Source organism: Myotis yumanensis, unplaced genomic scaffold (genome assembly GCF_028538775.1).
Source record: "Myotis yumanensis isolate MYYU_CA2020_CCGP unplaced genomic scaffold, mMyoYum1.0.hap1 SCAF_16, whole genome shotgun sequence".
Taxonomy (NCBI): Eukaryota; Metazoa; Chordata; class Mammalia; order Chiroptera; family Vespertilionidae; genus Myotis; species Myotis yumanensis.
This window is the reverse complement of record NW_027223767.1, coordinates 51,831,269-51,845,766: the sequence shown is the minus strand read 5'-3', so window position 1 is coordinate 51,845,766 and position 14,498 is coordinate 51,831,269. Positions and strand designations below refer to the sequence as shown.

At 62.5% G+C, this 14,498-nt stretch overlaps 1 protein-coding gene across 1 annotated transcript in view; it reads left to right on the top strand.

Moving 5' to 3' along the window:
* The first annotated feature begins 301 nt into the window (after positions 1-301).
* The window catches only part of TIMP2 (TIMP metallopeptidase inhibitor 2), a 32,382-nt gene continuing 18,185 nt past the window's right edge, over positions 302-14,498 (top strand). The window contains exon 1 of the mRNA XM_070395093.1: positions 302-724. Within this exon, the coding sequence (XP_070251194.1) occupies positions 595-724 (130 nt within the window). The 5' untranslated portion in view covers positions 302-594. The remainder of the gene's footprint in view (positions 725-14,498) is intronic.

Here is a 14,498-nt window from a genome sequence, read left to right as displayed (position 1 = left end):
TGCCCTGCGGAGTGGGCTGCCGGCCCCATGTGCTGAGTCAGGGCCCACTGGGCGCTGTTCGCACCCATCACCCCCCGCCCCAACCTCTGGCGATGGGGAGGCTGCGGGGCGCGGCCCGGGGCGGGGCGGGGTGGGGGGGAGCCAGGTGCGCAGCGGCGAGCCCCCCGCGCTGGGCACAACAAAAGCGGGGCTGGGGGAGGGCGGCGAGGCGCGGAGGCGGGGGCGGGGCCTCGGGGTTCCTCGAACCCCATTGGGCGGCGGCGCGCGCGGAGCGCTATAAAGCCGGCCCGGCCGAGCCCGCAGCGCACACGGCCCCGGAGGCAGACGAGGAGCCGGAATTCGGGTGCGCCGCTCGCCTCGCCGCCCCCCATCCTTTCTTCTCCGCTCGCCAGCCGCGCCCCCGCCGTCCCCGCGCCTCCCCCGTGACACAGACCCGAGAAAGTTTGTGCGGGCGAGCGCGGGCCGGGTGTGCACGGCGCGCCCAGGAGCGCAGCGAGACCGCGCGCCCCAGACCGCCCAGGAGGGAGCGCCCCGAACCCCGGCGGCGGCGGCCGAGCCTCTCGCCCGAGCCCCCGGCCCGCGCCCCCGCCCGCCATGGGCGCCGCGGCCCGCAGCCTGCCGCTCGCGCTCGGCCTCCTGCTGGTGGGGACGCTGCTCCGCCGGGCCGACGCCTGCAGCTGCTCCCCGGTGCACCCGCAACAGGCGTTTTGCAATGCAGATGTCGGTAAGGACGGCGACCGCCCCGGCCCCGTGGGCCCCCCGCGGGGCGCGCGGGACCCCCCGTGGGCTCGCGGGCACCCCGCCTGCCCGCCGCCCGCCTCCCGGCCCTGAGCGCCGGCTCCAATCCTGCAAGTTGACGCCAGAATCGCACTTTCTTCCCCTGCCTCCACGCCCTCCCTCTCCCTCCGCCTAATGCTTCCCAACCTCAAAATTCCACCGAAATTCCGCTGCAGCTCCAGCCCCGGAACGGGGAGCCAGGGCCCGGGTTGGGTTTTGGCAGGCGGAGCGGCCCGGGATGCCAGCGCGGGGGCGGGGAGAGTGGGGGACACAGCGTGTGCGAGACACAGCGTGTGCGAGTGGAGGGGAGCCCTGGCCTCGGTGGCTGGAGGGCTGGGGATCCAGGAAGAAACTTGCACATCTGAGATGGCAGTTGGGCTCCTCTGGGCTTGGGGCCGGGTGGGGAATGGCTTTCTGTCTAGGCCTCTTCCACCAGCCCCATTTGGGGGTCCCTGGATTATGTGGAGGGAGGCGGGGGCAGATGGATGCGTCCCTTCCCTGGGCAGGCTCCGGGGCTCAGGGGGGCTGCTCAGGACGGCCCTGCCAGGCGGTGTTGCACCCAGGGCTGGACAGGAAGGAGGGTCCTTAAGTGGCTGGCCGCTGGGGACCACTTTATCCTGGGGACCACTTTATCTGACATCCACAAAAGCTACAGACTTGGTAGCTTGGGAGGCAGGGCAGCTGGGGGGAGGGGTTATACCCTCAGGACTCCTTGCCCTTCAGAGGTGGGCGCTAGCAAGGGAGGAGGAGCCCAGTCATTTGTTCTGGCCAGAGAGGGGCAGCGGCATTTCGGGGAGCCAGCGGGGACCCCGAGGGACCCTGAGGCTTCCATCCGGGTCTGCAGGCCTCACAGCCCAGGTGGAGGTCAGCCAGGCTGTCCTGGGGCACGGTCAGGAGGACCCTGCACCACAGGTGGCCCTGCGGCTCCCTCCGACTTCTCAACAGGTGTAGGTCCCGCTCCTCCTCTCGGCCGCCCAGCACCCTGTTCCAGGCCAGAGGTGGCGGCGCTGGGCTGCCCTCAGCTGCTCAGACCCCATGCTGGCTTTTCTGGGTTTCTTCTGTTGTTAGCCGGGCCCCCCTGGACTCCCCGCACCGCCATGGCTCCCTGCAGCTCCCCAGTTGGCTCTTTAAGCTGCCTCTGCTGCCTAGCCCGGGAGTTCTTCAGGCGCTCCCACCTGTGGGCCTCCCGTGGCTCAGGCCACCTGGGCGTGGGGTGTGTGTTTGAGGAGTCGTTTGCTCAAAAAGTCCGATTTGGGAGAAGTAGGTCTGTTTGGAGCTCAGCATGATTCGAGGGGGAGCCAGGATCAGCCTTCCCAAGGGTGTCCCCTAGGCCCCTTGGCTAGGAGAGAAGCCACGTTTCTGAGCTGAGGGTTGTGGGGCAGAGTCAGGCTGAGGCCAGGAGGCATCATGGCTCCTGGGCTCAGCTCGTGGCAGCGGAGTGGGACCACTCAGGGTGACCAGCCTTGGTGCTTGCCCAGTGGGGCTGGGGCTGTTTCTGCTTGGGGTGTGGACCAAGGGCAACCAGGGGCCGGGCCTGGGAGCTGCAGGGTGTGCGGGCCCTCCTCCTCGCTTTGTGTATGACTCTCCTTCGGCGGACCTCCTGGGGTTAGTGTCCAAATCATCGCATCAAAATCCTCCTGCAACTAAAACTCTTAACCCATCCCAGCGCCCAGGCCTGGGGCCTGCAGATGCCGGAGCTGAACGGCCGAGCCCCGTGCGTTAGGTTCCTGTGGCGGGAGGGGGTGGGGGACGACACGCTGAAACCAGCAGGAACGGATTCTCGAAGTTTAGGTCTGAAATAAGGATGGGCAGGGCTGGTTCCTCAGAGGCTCTGGGGGAGGACTGGTTACAGGCCTTCTCCGCTCCCGGGGGCGCCGCCTCCTGGCGATCCTGGGCCTGTAGGTGCATTACTGCCCTCCCTGCTTCGTCTCCACGGGCCTCCCCGCGTGTGCGTGCGTGTGTGTGTGTGTGCGCGTGTGTGTCCACGTTTCCCCCTTCCTTTAAGGGCACCAGTCACTGCACGAGGGCCCACCCACATCCAGCATGACCTCATCTTAACTAGATCACATCTGCAAAGACCCTGTTTCCAAATAAGGCCTCCGTCCCAGGTCTGGTCGCACATGAGCTGTGCAGGGTGCAATCTGAGCCTGGCTGCCCGGCGTGTTCCACACTCGGCCCTTCTGTGCTCGGGCAACTCGGGGTACAGAGCCGGGGCACCCCCACGTGGGTCCTGGGCGGCCCGGGGTAACCTCCCAGGGAAGGCAGCCAGTGGCCTTTCCATGTCACTTCTCCTTGGAGGGGCACAGGTTCTTCACGTCCTCCGATCCCCCACTCTGGTTGGGAGCAGAACTGCCTGGGGTCACTCTCGCTCGACCTATGAACCAGGAGGTCACGGTTCGATTCTCGGTCCGGGTTGTGGGCTTGATCCCCAGTGGGGGGCGTGCAGGAGGCAGCCGATCCATGATTCTCTCTCATGATGGATGTTCCTCTCTCTCTTCCTCTCTGAAGTCAATAAAACATTAAAAATAAATAAAGGTCACTCAGGCCTGGGTCCCCAGACCTCAGCTTTTGTAGTTTTAAAGGCGGCACAGGAGATACTGTGCCACCAGAGCTGCGGCCTGTGCACCTGGGGTGCTGAAGGCAGACCCGAGTGCAGGTGCTGGCCCCATCGTAGGGCGGACGCAGCTTTGTTGCATGGCTTGGTGTCCGAAGAGGCCATGGCGTAAGTCACAGGCTTGTCAGCCGGAGGCGCTCCGGAAGGGGCCGCTGGCAGGCTGGGTACTCTGATCTGCAAAGAGCTCATTATGAGGTCGTGAGATGCAGGGTGAAGGAGGTGGTGAGAGGCGCTCGGGGCTCCCAGGAGCCCCTGCTCCCTGCGTGGCTGTGTGGCTGGCCCGCTTCCCTCCCTCTAATGGAGTCCCTCACCCTCCACGGCAAACCCCGGGACCCGGAGGACCGCAGTGCAGGCGGCCCGCAGTGACTCCGCCCTCCAAGGGCGCCCTGGTGCCCGGGCCAGTCTCTGGATCCAGAGAATAAAGTCTCCCCTCGGCCTGAGTAGCGATGCCCAAGGCCACACGCTGGCTGCCCGAGCCAGCCAGCCTCACGCATGCACGGATGGGGCCAGTGGCCACCCCACACACCACTCACAAGTGGCTCTGTGGTTCCCCCTACACGACACACGGCCGGGAAGAGCGAGGCAGAGGCAGATGGGATTCCTTTGAGTTGAGTCAGGCCTTGAGGGCACGGGGCCACGTGAGGTGGCGACTCCTGCAAAGTGCAGAATCGATCTGGGTTTTGTGCATCCTGGGTTTGATCTCGGGCGGGGGATGTGCGGAAGCAGCAGGCACTGTCCCCGCCCTCAGGAGGGGAGCGCCGGACACCCATGCCAGTGAGGACGTGGGTTTAAAACCGTGTGCGTCAGGGTGGGCAGGAGCCCCGCAGGGCCCCCCCCCCGGCCAGGGCCCGGTACAAAGTGCGTCAGATTCCGTGTGCTTCGGAAATACTGAGCAGAGTCACTGTGAGCCACGGTGACACGCGTTCCCGGGATCTGCAGGCACAGGGTTTGGCTGGGAGGTGCGGAGAGGGTGGGAGGGGCCGGGCAGGGGGACAGGAGCCCTAGGCTGGTTTTGGACAGCGTGCCTGTGTGCCTGTGATGCTGTGTTCTCTGGGGAGGGACAGGGAGTGAGCTACTGGGAGACCAGGAGAGGGAAGAGCTGCGGGGGGGGGGGGGGGGGGGGGCGGGGCGGGGGGGGGGGAGCGCCACAGCTCCCTCCTATCTGTGATCTGAGGACACGGAGCCCTGCCTGGGACCCGCTCTGCCCCCTGGAGTTGGCGTCCAGTCCTGGCCAGGGATCCGTGAGCTGTAGGAGGGCTCGGTCACCTGTCTCCGCTCCACCGTCCGGCGGGCTTTGTCAGGCAGATAACACTGGTGTGGATTTTGGGTGAGGTTTGAGCACATGGAGAACAGGGGTGTCGGCGACGCCCAGGCTTACGGGGGAGGGGCCCACAGCCACCCCAGTCCTGAGGCAGACCCACTGATCTGTACCGAGGGGGTGGGTGGGCGTGTGCTCATCACCCAGGCCCGGGGGCCGGCATGGTTAGCACACAGTAGGGGAGCTGGGGGAGCCACAAACCGAGTCCTGGTGCCTCCAAGAGAGAGGCCGAGAAGCAGCCGGGGTGAGGGGGGGGTGGGGAGGGGAGGGGAGGAGAGATGTTGTGATGTTCTGTGAAGGGAAAATGACAGTGGCAATAAGGACAGTGACCACAGCTGTCATGGTTCAGTGCCAAGTGCTTGGAACCGCATCCCGCACATTCCTGGTGTTAACTCGGTTAATTCTCCGTTCTTACCCCCATTTTACAGACGATCAGACTGAGGCCCAGGTAGTGAGTAACTTGCTCGGGGTCACACTGTGAGCAGATAGAGTAAGAGGACTGTTTTAAAGCGCGAGGGGGTTAACAGAGGAGCCTGGCCCACGTTGTGGCTGGGGGGTGGGCGGGGGGTGGGGGGGGGGGCTGGGGAGCGGGTGGGTGAAGGGTGCAGAGTCCGAGGCAGGGAAGTTCCTGCGGGCTGGCCTGGTGTGTGAGGTGTCCGTCCCTTGGCGATGAGCTAAGTAAGCGGAGCTCTATCCTGACAGCAGAACACGAGCCGTCGTCTCGCACAGCGTGGTCGGCCTGTGCTTGTGACCCAGGAGCATGTCGAGGTATCGGCTCAGGCTGAGGGTTTCATGCGTTCGGCGTCATCTCTCCCCCCCCCGCCCCCGGACTGAGTCACGGGCACCACCGTGAGTGCACGCTGTCAGGCGGAAGTCGGCAGCGCGCAGCCAGGCCGGGAAACAGCTCACCGCCCACTCCCCGGACCTGTCTCTCCTGGTCCCAGCAGCCCTCCCCCACCCCCTTAGAGATGACCCTTTTCCTGGTTTGTCGGCGACGATTCCCTGGGCTGCTTTGTGCGTGCATTTCAGTGTGGACAGAGGGAGGCGGGGAGCGTGTCCCTCGACGGTCCAGGCGGTGGGGAGGACCGGGGGTGGTTTCCTGCTGCTGCTCTGCTCTTGCCGAACCCTCTGTGATGCCGTGAGCGGTGAGTGAGTTAAGGCCTCGGGTGGGAAGGAGAGCGGTGGGGGCTTTGTTCGGGATGAGAGACCCGCCAGGCTTTAACCAGCTCCGTTGGGGGTATCGCACCCGCCATGCGGGCCCCCGTTTCCGTGTCCAGTTCCGTGGTTCTGGGTGCGGTCACTTCGGCGCAGCCGGCACCGCTGCTGATATTGCAACACGCAGAGGACGGGCCTCGGTCATGTCTGAGATGAGGCTCAGGAGGTGGGTTTCTGCCTGGGCCTCGGCGGCCCGCGTGTCCTTCCCAGTTCCTCACCAGCACAGGCACGTGATGGCCCTCGGCCTCCTGACCTTGGCCGGCCCTCAGGGCTTGGCGGACCGCCCGCCTCGCCGCCAGTTGTAAACAAGGTCCTGCTGGGAGGCGAGCTCACTCGGGCGCAGTCACAGCTGCCGCTCAGCTCCCGCCGCAGAGTTCAGACACAGCACGGACCCCCAGGGCCCCCCGAGACGAATCATTGCTCTCTGGTCCTTTAGGAAAACTTGCCCTGGGCTGAGTCCCAAGGACGACCCCCCCAAGCATCAGCTTCCTGGGCAGCTCGCCTCGCCCTGCTTACCCGCTCCCCGCTTTCCAGAGCAGGGGGGGCCTGGGGGGAAATGATCCCTTCTCCGCAGGAACCCCAAAGGTGCAGCGACTCTGCCCACATTTTCTGGGCTCCAGAGCCTGAGGGCACCATGGCTGAGAGCTCTCCTGGCAGCCCCGCCAGGCCCGGCCACCTTCCCAGACTCGGCTGAGCCTGTCGGAGGCCCTGGGAGAAAGCCCTCTTTCAGCTGAGAATTAACTGAGGGCAGAAGGCGGAAGTGGCTGGACACTGCCATCCACCAGGAGCCACCTGGAGAGGAGGGAGGGCCCAGAGGCCGTCGGGGCCCCAGGGGGCTCTAGGTTGTGACTGCCACAGTGTCCTTCCCCAGCACGTGACCCTTGCTGGAGGGTGGCCACACCAGACCGTGCTGGGAGCAGAGGGGCCGGGCGTTCTCCGGGCAAGAAGCAGGCACAGACTCGGTGTCTCAGGCCAAGAAGAGGGACCCAGACACTGGTGGGGGGTGGACAGGTTGAGGGGGATGCCTTCTGCTCTATGAGGGGTCAGGGGCCACGTGACCTGGCCACGGCCCCTTCCGGCCCCAGACGAAGGCTCTGTCCCAGGGTCAGCTCCCCGGAGACGCCACGCCCCCCCATGCCCACACTGCGGCCCAGTTCCTGCGTGGACTCCCCAGGAAGCAGGCCTTGAGATGGGTTTGCTCTGCCTTCTTGGGGGCCACAGGCTGCTCCCCATCGCCATTCCTCCTGAATGGTCAGCTTGATGGAGGGTGCCCCTCGCCCGAGACACAAGGTCAGGTGTGGTCCTTCTTGTGTGTGTGTGTGTGGCGGGGGGGCGCAACACGGGGGCCTGGGCCAGGTTCCCCTGTCCTCTGCCTCCTGCTGGCTCACCTGTCCCCGACCCGAGTGGGAACAGATGCTCCCCCTGCGGGAAAAGGAGTGGCAAGCTGTGACCTTGAAATGCGACAGCTCAGAGAGCGCCGTCCCCTGCTGCCCGGCTCGGGGCGGGCGGGCTGTCTGGCTGCCAGGCCCTCCGCACACACCAGGAGCCCTACCGTGACCTCCACGGTGGCCCGGCGCTGGCCGTCCCGCTGCTCAGCTGTTTGAGCCAAATCCTTAGGACTGGTGGACCCGCAACAGGTGTCCTGAGGGGGCTGGCCCTCTGGCTGGCTCCCTCCCTGTCCCTGACTTCACCCCTGCTCTGATGTCACAGCACAGCAGCTCTGCCGTTGCCATGGCAGCGGCCCGCCCCAGTTCACCAGCTGGGCGGCCGAGGGCTGCAGGGGAGGTGGGAGCTGCCATTCCAGCAGCCTGGGTCCGTGGCCCGGGACCCCAGGCAGAACAGCCCAGGGTGAGGTTCCCGTGGTGTCCAGCCCCGAGCTGCTGCGGGGACGGGTTCTCTCTGTGCCCAGCTGTTCGGTGAGGCTCCTGACAGGCCCTTGGGATGTGGCCGGTCGGGGCCTCCGGGCCTCCCGTTCAGCGGCGGCGGACTTGCAAGTCCCCGCACCCGGGGGCTCTCCGCACGCACCTGGCCCGGGAAGGATGGAGGGGCGGGGTTGGGGATGCGTGTGGCTGAGTGGAAGAGTGGAGGCTGAGGCACGGCAGCTGTCGCTAGTGGGGACCCCTGACCCAGGCGGGAGGCCTGGGGTCTGTAAGGTCCGAGGGACCCTGATGATTGACAGGAGGAGACAGGAAGCTGCCAGTGGGCTCGGCCGTCAGCGGCCCGCCCTGTAGCCCGGTGTCTCCCGTTGCGTGGGGACCCTGTGCCTCGTGTGTGTCTCTGTGAAGCTGGTCCGGGGATAAGGAGCCTTGGTGACCCGGGCTTGTCCCCCGAGGCTGGCTGCCCGGCCACCTTGGCCCCCGAGGACTGTCCCGGAGCCCTGTCTGTGGTCAGGAGACGGTTAGCCCCAAGCCCCACCCGGGATGCGGTGGGGACCCTGCTGAGGGCCTGGCGAGGTGACCCTGTTCTGCCGTGACCGCCCCCCGCCCAGGTGACTCAGATGCAGCCCGTCAGCACCCAGCCGGCTAGAGGGACCGCCCGCCTCCCCAGAACTTAGCTGAGAGCCGGGAAGTGGCCGAAAGCTGAGGCTCTGGGCGCACGCTGGGTGTCACAGAGCGTCTTTTTAGAGGCTAGAATTCCGAGAAACGGTTTTAAATGTTTCTGATGTTTGTTTTATCTGGGCTTGGCTTGGATGCCTCCAGTGATGGGTGTCTCACTACCTACCATCGCAGCCCAATGATTTCAGCACAGCCCCAGAGAAAGCTCTTCTTTCCATCCAGCAGTTCCTGCCTCGCTGATGCGCTCTCGGTGGTCTCACTCGGTCATCTGGAGGCACGCACAGTAAGTACCCGCTCCTCCTTAGCACGCCAGGCATGTGGGGTACGAGTGCTGGCATCTGTATAGACGGATGTTGCTACTATTATTCCCAATTTACAGATGAGCAAACTGAGGCACCCAGAGTTAAGAAACTTCCCTGGGTCACACAGTTAGTTGATACTCTTCACCATCCCGGTGCTCCATTCTAGACTTTTCTATCCCCCGCCAGCCCCTCCTAAAACATTCTTGGTTCCTAGGGCTTATCTTCCTACGACAGCTTTTTTGGTTGCTTTTTCATTCTCGTCCTGAACGCCGAGGCTGCGGCCCCTCCTCCCGGCCTCACCTCTGCCTTTTCTGACTCCTGTCTGGGAAGACACAGCTCTCCGTTATCGGGTTTTTTTCCTCCTGTAGTAACGTCGAAGTTCTCGTGTATATTTCTAATCAGGTCAATTCCTAAGCATCCCAGGAGGTATATTCTGATCTTGAAAACTTCCCCCCGTGACGTTGTATGGTTGGGTGGTGCCAGCTGCCGGCACCTCTTACCTGTTTAGAGTTCGCTAGGCGCGCGCCCGGCTAACAGCCCCTGGCGGACGGGTCTGTCCTTTTCCTTCACGTCTCCGTGGTGCTTGACATTGACGGAGCCGCCTGGTGGGCCAGGCATTGTGCTAAGGGCTTCCCGGGCCGTGCTATCTCCTGGGGGGTGGGATGCTGGGGGCGGGGGGATCCTCGGGGGTTGGCACACCTCCTCCACGGGCCCCTCTCCCCCTGGGGCCTGGACTGTCCGGTGAAGTCTGAACAGTGCAGACTGGGCGGCACTACCATTACCCGACCTGTTCTAGGCATTTCTGGCAGCGCAGGTAGAGACCACACTGCCTCTTGGTGGTCACCGCCGACTCCCGGCTCAGCAGCTCCAGCCCTCGACCTCCTTGCTTCCAGACCTCCATCCCCTTTCACCGGCACGGCCCGATGGCTCTGGGCCCCCCTGTGAGTGTAGGTGTGTCCCACTGCCTTTGTCTCGTGCGACCCGGCAGGTGTGCGGCCTGTTAGCAACCTGAGCCGGAGGCTCGCTTCCCAGCACCACGTGGGCAGGTTCCCGGCTCCCGGGAAATGTGTGCTGTGGGCGCCGCCTCCGGGATTGATGAGATCCGACTCCACGCCCACGGGCTTGGCTGGAAGAGCCATCGGGGCCCCAGGCTGTCCACTCTTACAGTTGTTGTTTTTAAAGCTTTAAAAAAAGAAATTAATTTCAGAGAGAGGAAGGGAGAGAAGGAGAGGAACATCAATGATGAGAGAGAATCACTGATCGGCTGCCTCCTGCACGCCCTCGACTGGGCATGGAGCCCGCCACCCGGGCATGTGCCCAGACCAGGAATTGAACCATGACCTCCTGGTTCATGTGTTGACGCTCAACCACGGAGCCACACCGACCGGGCCCTCACTCATGGTTTTAACAAGCTGCTTCGTGTGGGAGCCGTCAGGCCGATGGAAAGCCACCCCAGGGAGGACACGGGAAGCTGTCAGAAGTCGACTTTAAAAACCCAAATTATATCCTGGGGTCATGTGGCTGAGAGAGACTATTCCATATGGACCTGCCTCCCCGACCAATACATTGTGAAAGCCTTTAGCTGTTCCCCATGTTACAATCCTAAAGATAGCCCGGAGTTCCCCAAAAGTTCCCCTCCGCTGTGCTCTCTGTGCTCCCAGAGGCAGAGGGACGCAGCTTTAATTACACCAAGTGTGCTCTCTCTGGCCGCCCGGGCTGCTGGGAGCCTTTGTCGAGCTATTTTTATGTGTTTCAAAGGAAAAAGACGCTGACCCGCGTCACCCCGGAGCTGAGCGTGTGGGCCGCCGGCCAGAGCAGCTTCCCTGTTGCTGGTGAGGCCGGGGGACGGGTGGTGGGAGGAGGAGCAGGACCTGGGCTGGGCATGTGGGTATGGGGGGAGGGGTGTCCGTTTGAGGAAGAGGAACTGGGTGAGTGCAGTTCCTGAGTGTGGGCATGTGAACGGCCAGGCGCCTGGCAGCGAGCCCCGCTGGGAAGGGGTGTGGAACCGTGACCTGCTGGACGTCCCCAAGCCCGCGGGCAGGGATGGCCCACGCGTGCGGGAGACGGTTAACTGAGCCAGGAGACCGTTAACTGAGCGCGTTCCTGGGCGCCTCCCGCGGAGGCTGGGATAGGGTCGGCCTGGGGTGGGCCCCGGGATCTGCATTTCAACTGGCAGCTCAGGTGGTTCTGGTGCAGGTGGCCTGCGGATGCTGTTGGAGACTTGATGGTGTCGGTGCTGACGTCACATAGCTGAACGGGGGCCGTGGCTGTGGCGGGGTCAGGCGTGGGTGTGGGGGGCCCGATTGGGAGGTTCTTGGAGGGACTCAGCGGCTGGGAGAGGAGCCGGTGAGGAAGGACAGATCCAGACATGGGTGCAGAGTAGAGACCATGTCCATGGCTTCGCTCTAAGTGTGGTCCTGGGACCAGCGGCTTCACCCAGGACATCGAATCTCGCCGCGCCCAGGCCTGCCGCGCCAGAGCCAGAGCCGGCTCTCCGGGAGGTTCGGGAAGGATCTTGCCTTCCAGGTGCAGGCAAAACACTCGAAGGGGAGGGTGGTCTGTTGCACGCACACAGGTACATGCACCAGGGCCCCTCTCATAGCGCCTGTCAGTCATGGGAGGTCAGAGGTCAGGGGAGGACAAATCCTGGCTCCCAGCTCTGACCTTCTGCCAGGGTCCAGCCCCAGCGGTCCAGGGGTTCCCAAAGGTGTGGAGGCGTCGGCGAAGAATGAAGGACACGGAGACAGCGTTCAGATCATCAGCATAGTTGGGTTCTTTTCTATTGTCCTGTTACAGCTGTACTTATACTACTCGATTCTATAAGCATGCCTCTACAGTTACATCATGGTATGTTTTGGGTCCTCCTTTGACCTTCTACGGTTCCTTGTTTTATGTTTATAGTTTCTTGTCTGACCTTTGCTAAAAATCTTATCTCTATCTAGCTCTGTTGATTTTAATCTTATCTATTATCTATGTTTCTACATTCTATTCTAAAGGTTAGTCTCTATGTTCCATTATAAGGGCTAGTTTGCTATTTCTATTCCAAGGTCACTATTCTACTGCTCTGCTGTTAAGCTATAAGGAAATAACTGAAGGAGATTATCCTATTCTGTGGCCTAAGTAAAGGTTATGTATGTCCTTTTAGCCTTGCTGGTGGTCTTCCTTGGGACTCCCCTGCATCGGCGGGTTTTTAGGGGCATAGGCTTTGGTACTTTCTCTGGTGGGTAGAGACCCCTGGGGATGTGGGCCTAGCAAGTCCTAAATTTATTGCTAACAGTGTTAGTCTAAGTTTCTCATAAGTAGTACACGGTATTTCTGTAACACTAGGGGGTTTTACAGATTTATTCCCTTCCCTAGTCCTGATAATCCCTAACTCCAGGGAAACACCCCCACCTGGGGAAACAACCTTTCTCCGGGAGGTGGGCCTGGTTAGAACACATAGCGCTAAGAAGGGGAGCAAACATATTAAGAACAGTATGCCATATATGCCAGGTCCCTTGGAACATATGCTGTGCAGATGTTTCCTCCCTGCAGCGACTGTGTTAAGCAGCAAGGATGGACCGGCTTCCGGCAACCTTCATCCGCACCAGCACTTATGGGCTGTTTGTTTTGTGTGTGTTTTTTTAATAATGTATTTTTATTGATTTCAGAGAGGAAGGGAGAGGGAGGTAGAAGCATCAATGATGAGAGAGAATCACTGATCGGCTGCCTCCTGCACGCCCCCTACAGGGGATCAAGCCCAAAAATCAGGCACGTGCCCTTAACTGGGAATCGAACTATGACCTTCTGGTTCTTAGGTGGATGCTCAACCACTGAGCCACGCCGGCCAGGCTCAGCTGTGGTTTTCATAGAAGCCATGCCGGCGGCCTGCAGTCACGTCTCATTGTAGCTCCAGGTAGCCCTTCCCTCGTGCCTGTTGACCTTGAACACTCTTGCCTGGCTTGTCAGCCTCGCACATGTCTTCTCTGCCGAAGGTCTGTTTCGATGTCTGGCCGGTTCCGAACGGGCTGGCGGGGTTCTGATGGAGGGTAGTGGTGTGTGTTTCCCGGAGGCAGGTCTGTTGGACGTGTGATTTGTGCTGCTTCCTCCCAGCCTGTGCCTTGTGTGTTCGCTGGTCAGGGGTGTCTTTTGAAACGCGAAGGTTTGTAAAGTCAGTGGGTGCCCAGTTGCTCTATTTCCCGTGTCCCCGGCGCCGTTGGTGCTGTACCTGAGAAGTCTGGGCCTGACGGGCCGTGAAGGGCGCTGCCGTTCCCTTCTGAGCGTCTGCGGTCTTAGACCTCGTGGAAGGTCTCTGATCCACTTTGGGTTTACTGTTGTGTAAGGGGTGAGATTCTGCCCCTGGTGACGTAAGCGTCTGGAATCGTCGTTTTCACACGTGGATGGCCAGCGGTCCCAGCAGCATTTTGGGGGGGAGCTATGATCCCCCGCAGCCCCCCATTCGGTTGCCTTGGCACCTTTGTCGAAACCTGAGTCGCTGTGTTCGGTGAACCTGCTTCCTGTCCCTCCCCCGCTCTCGTCATGGTGGCGGGAAGCCTGGTAGAGTCGGACACGACCCACCATTCCAAATGGTCAGATTTCCCGAAAGCTGGCGGCAGGAGACCAGCCGAGCCGGGTCGCAGTCCCGGGCTGACCGAGCGGCAGAGGGCCTGGCTGTGCCACCTGCCAGCTGTGTGATCCAGGTCCAGGTTCTTCCTCACTCCCTGCCTCAGTTTCCCCACCTGTGAACCCAGGGTGATAGCAGTGCCTCACCTCAGAGGTTACCCCAAAAGAGTGCCCGGGGCGGCTGCACAGTCACCACGGCGGCTCCGTGGTTGAGCCGGGGTCCCCGGGGCCCCTGAGGGCCTCCCCGGTTCTGCTCCACGGCTCAGCCCGCTCCACACAGACCAAGTGAGGGCCGGCAGGGCAGCTGAGGGGCGCCCCCTGCAGACGGCAGCCGTCCAGGGAGCCCCTCCTTAGCCCGCAGGCTGGCTGACCTCAGCGGCAGGGGCCGACACACGTGATGCCATGCTCTCGGTGAACGCACCCTCTCCCCTGGGCGGGCCTGAGCCCATGTCCCTTCTTGCTGCCCGAGAGTCCTCCTCGAGGAAAAAGTTGGGAGTCATGACAACGGAAGTAACTCCCGTCTAGTCTCCTCTCTGATTGGTTTGCATCGGATTCTAGGCCCAACGTGCACACACGCAGACTCACTTGCACGCACACGTGCACACACATGCCTCCCCCCGCACACACGCCCCCCCCCCACACCTGCACAGGTCTCTCCAACTCCCTGCACACACGTACACCCTGAGTAGCAAGCTCCTCCTCCTCCACTCCATTCTCCTTTATTTTTTTAAAAGAATCTTTATTGATTTCAGAGAGGAAAGGAGAGAGAGAGAAACATCAATGATGAGAGAGAGTCTTGAATCAGCTGCCTCCTGCATGACCCCAATTGGGGATGGAGCCCACAACCCGGACATGCGCCCCTGACCAGGAATTGAACCACGACTTCCTGGTTCATAGGTCAACGCTCAACCACTGAGCCACGCGGTCAGGGCCCTCCCTCCATTTATGAGTAGCTCTCCCTCCCGAGGGCCCGCCCTTTGCACCGCCCCCTCCCTCTGCTCCCCGCTGCCCCCCCCTCCCCCCCGCGATGTCCCCGAAGTCCTCACAGGTCAGTGTGGGACAGGGCGCTCGCCCTTGGCGCTGTGACGCTCGGATCACTCTTGGTCGTGAGCCCA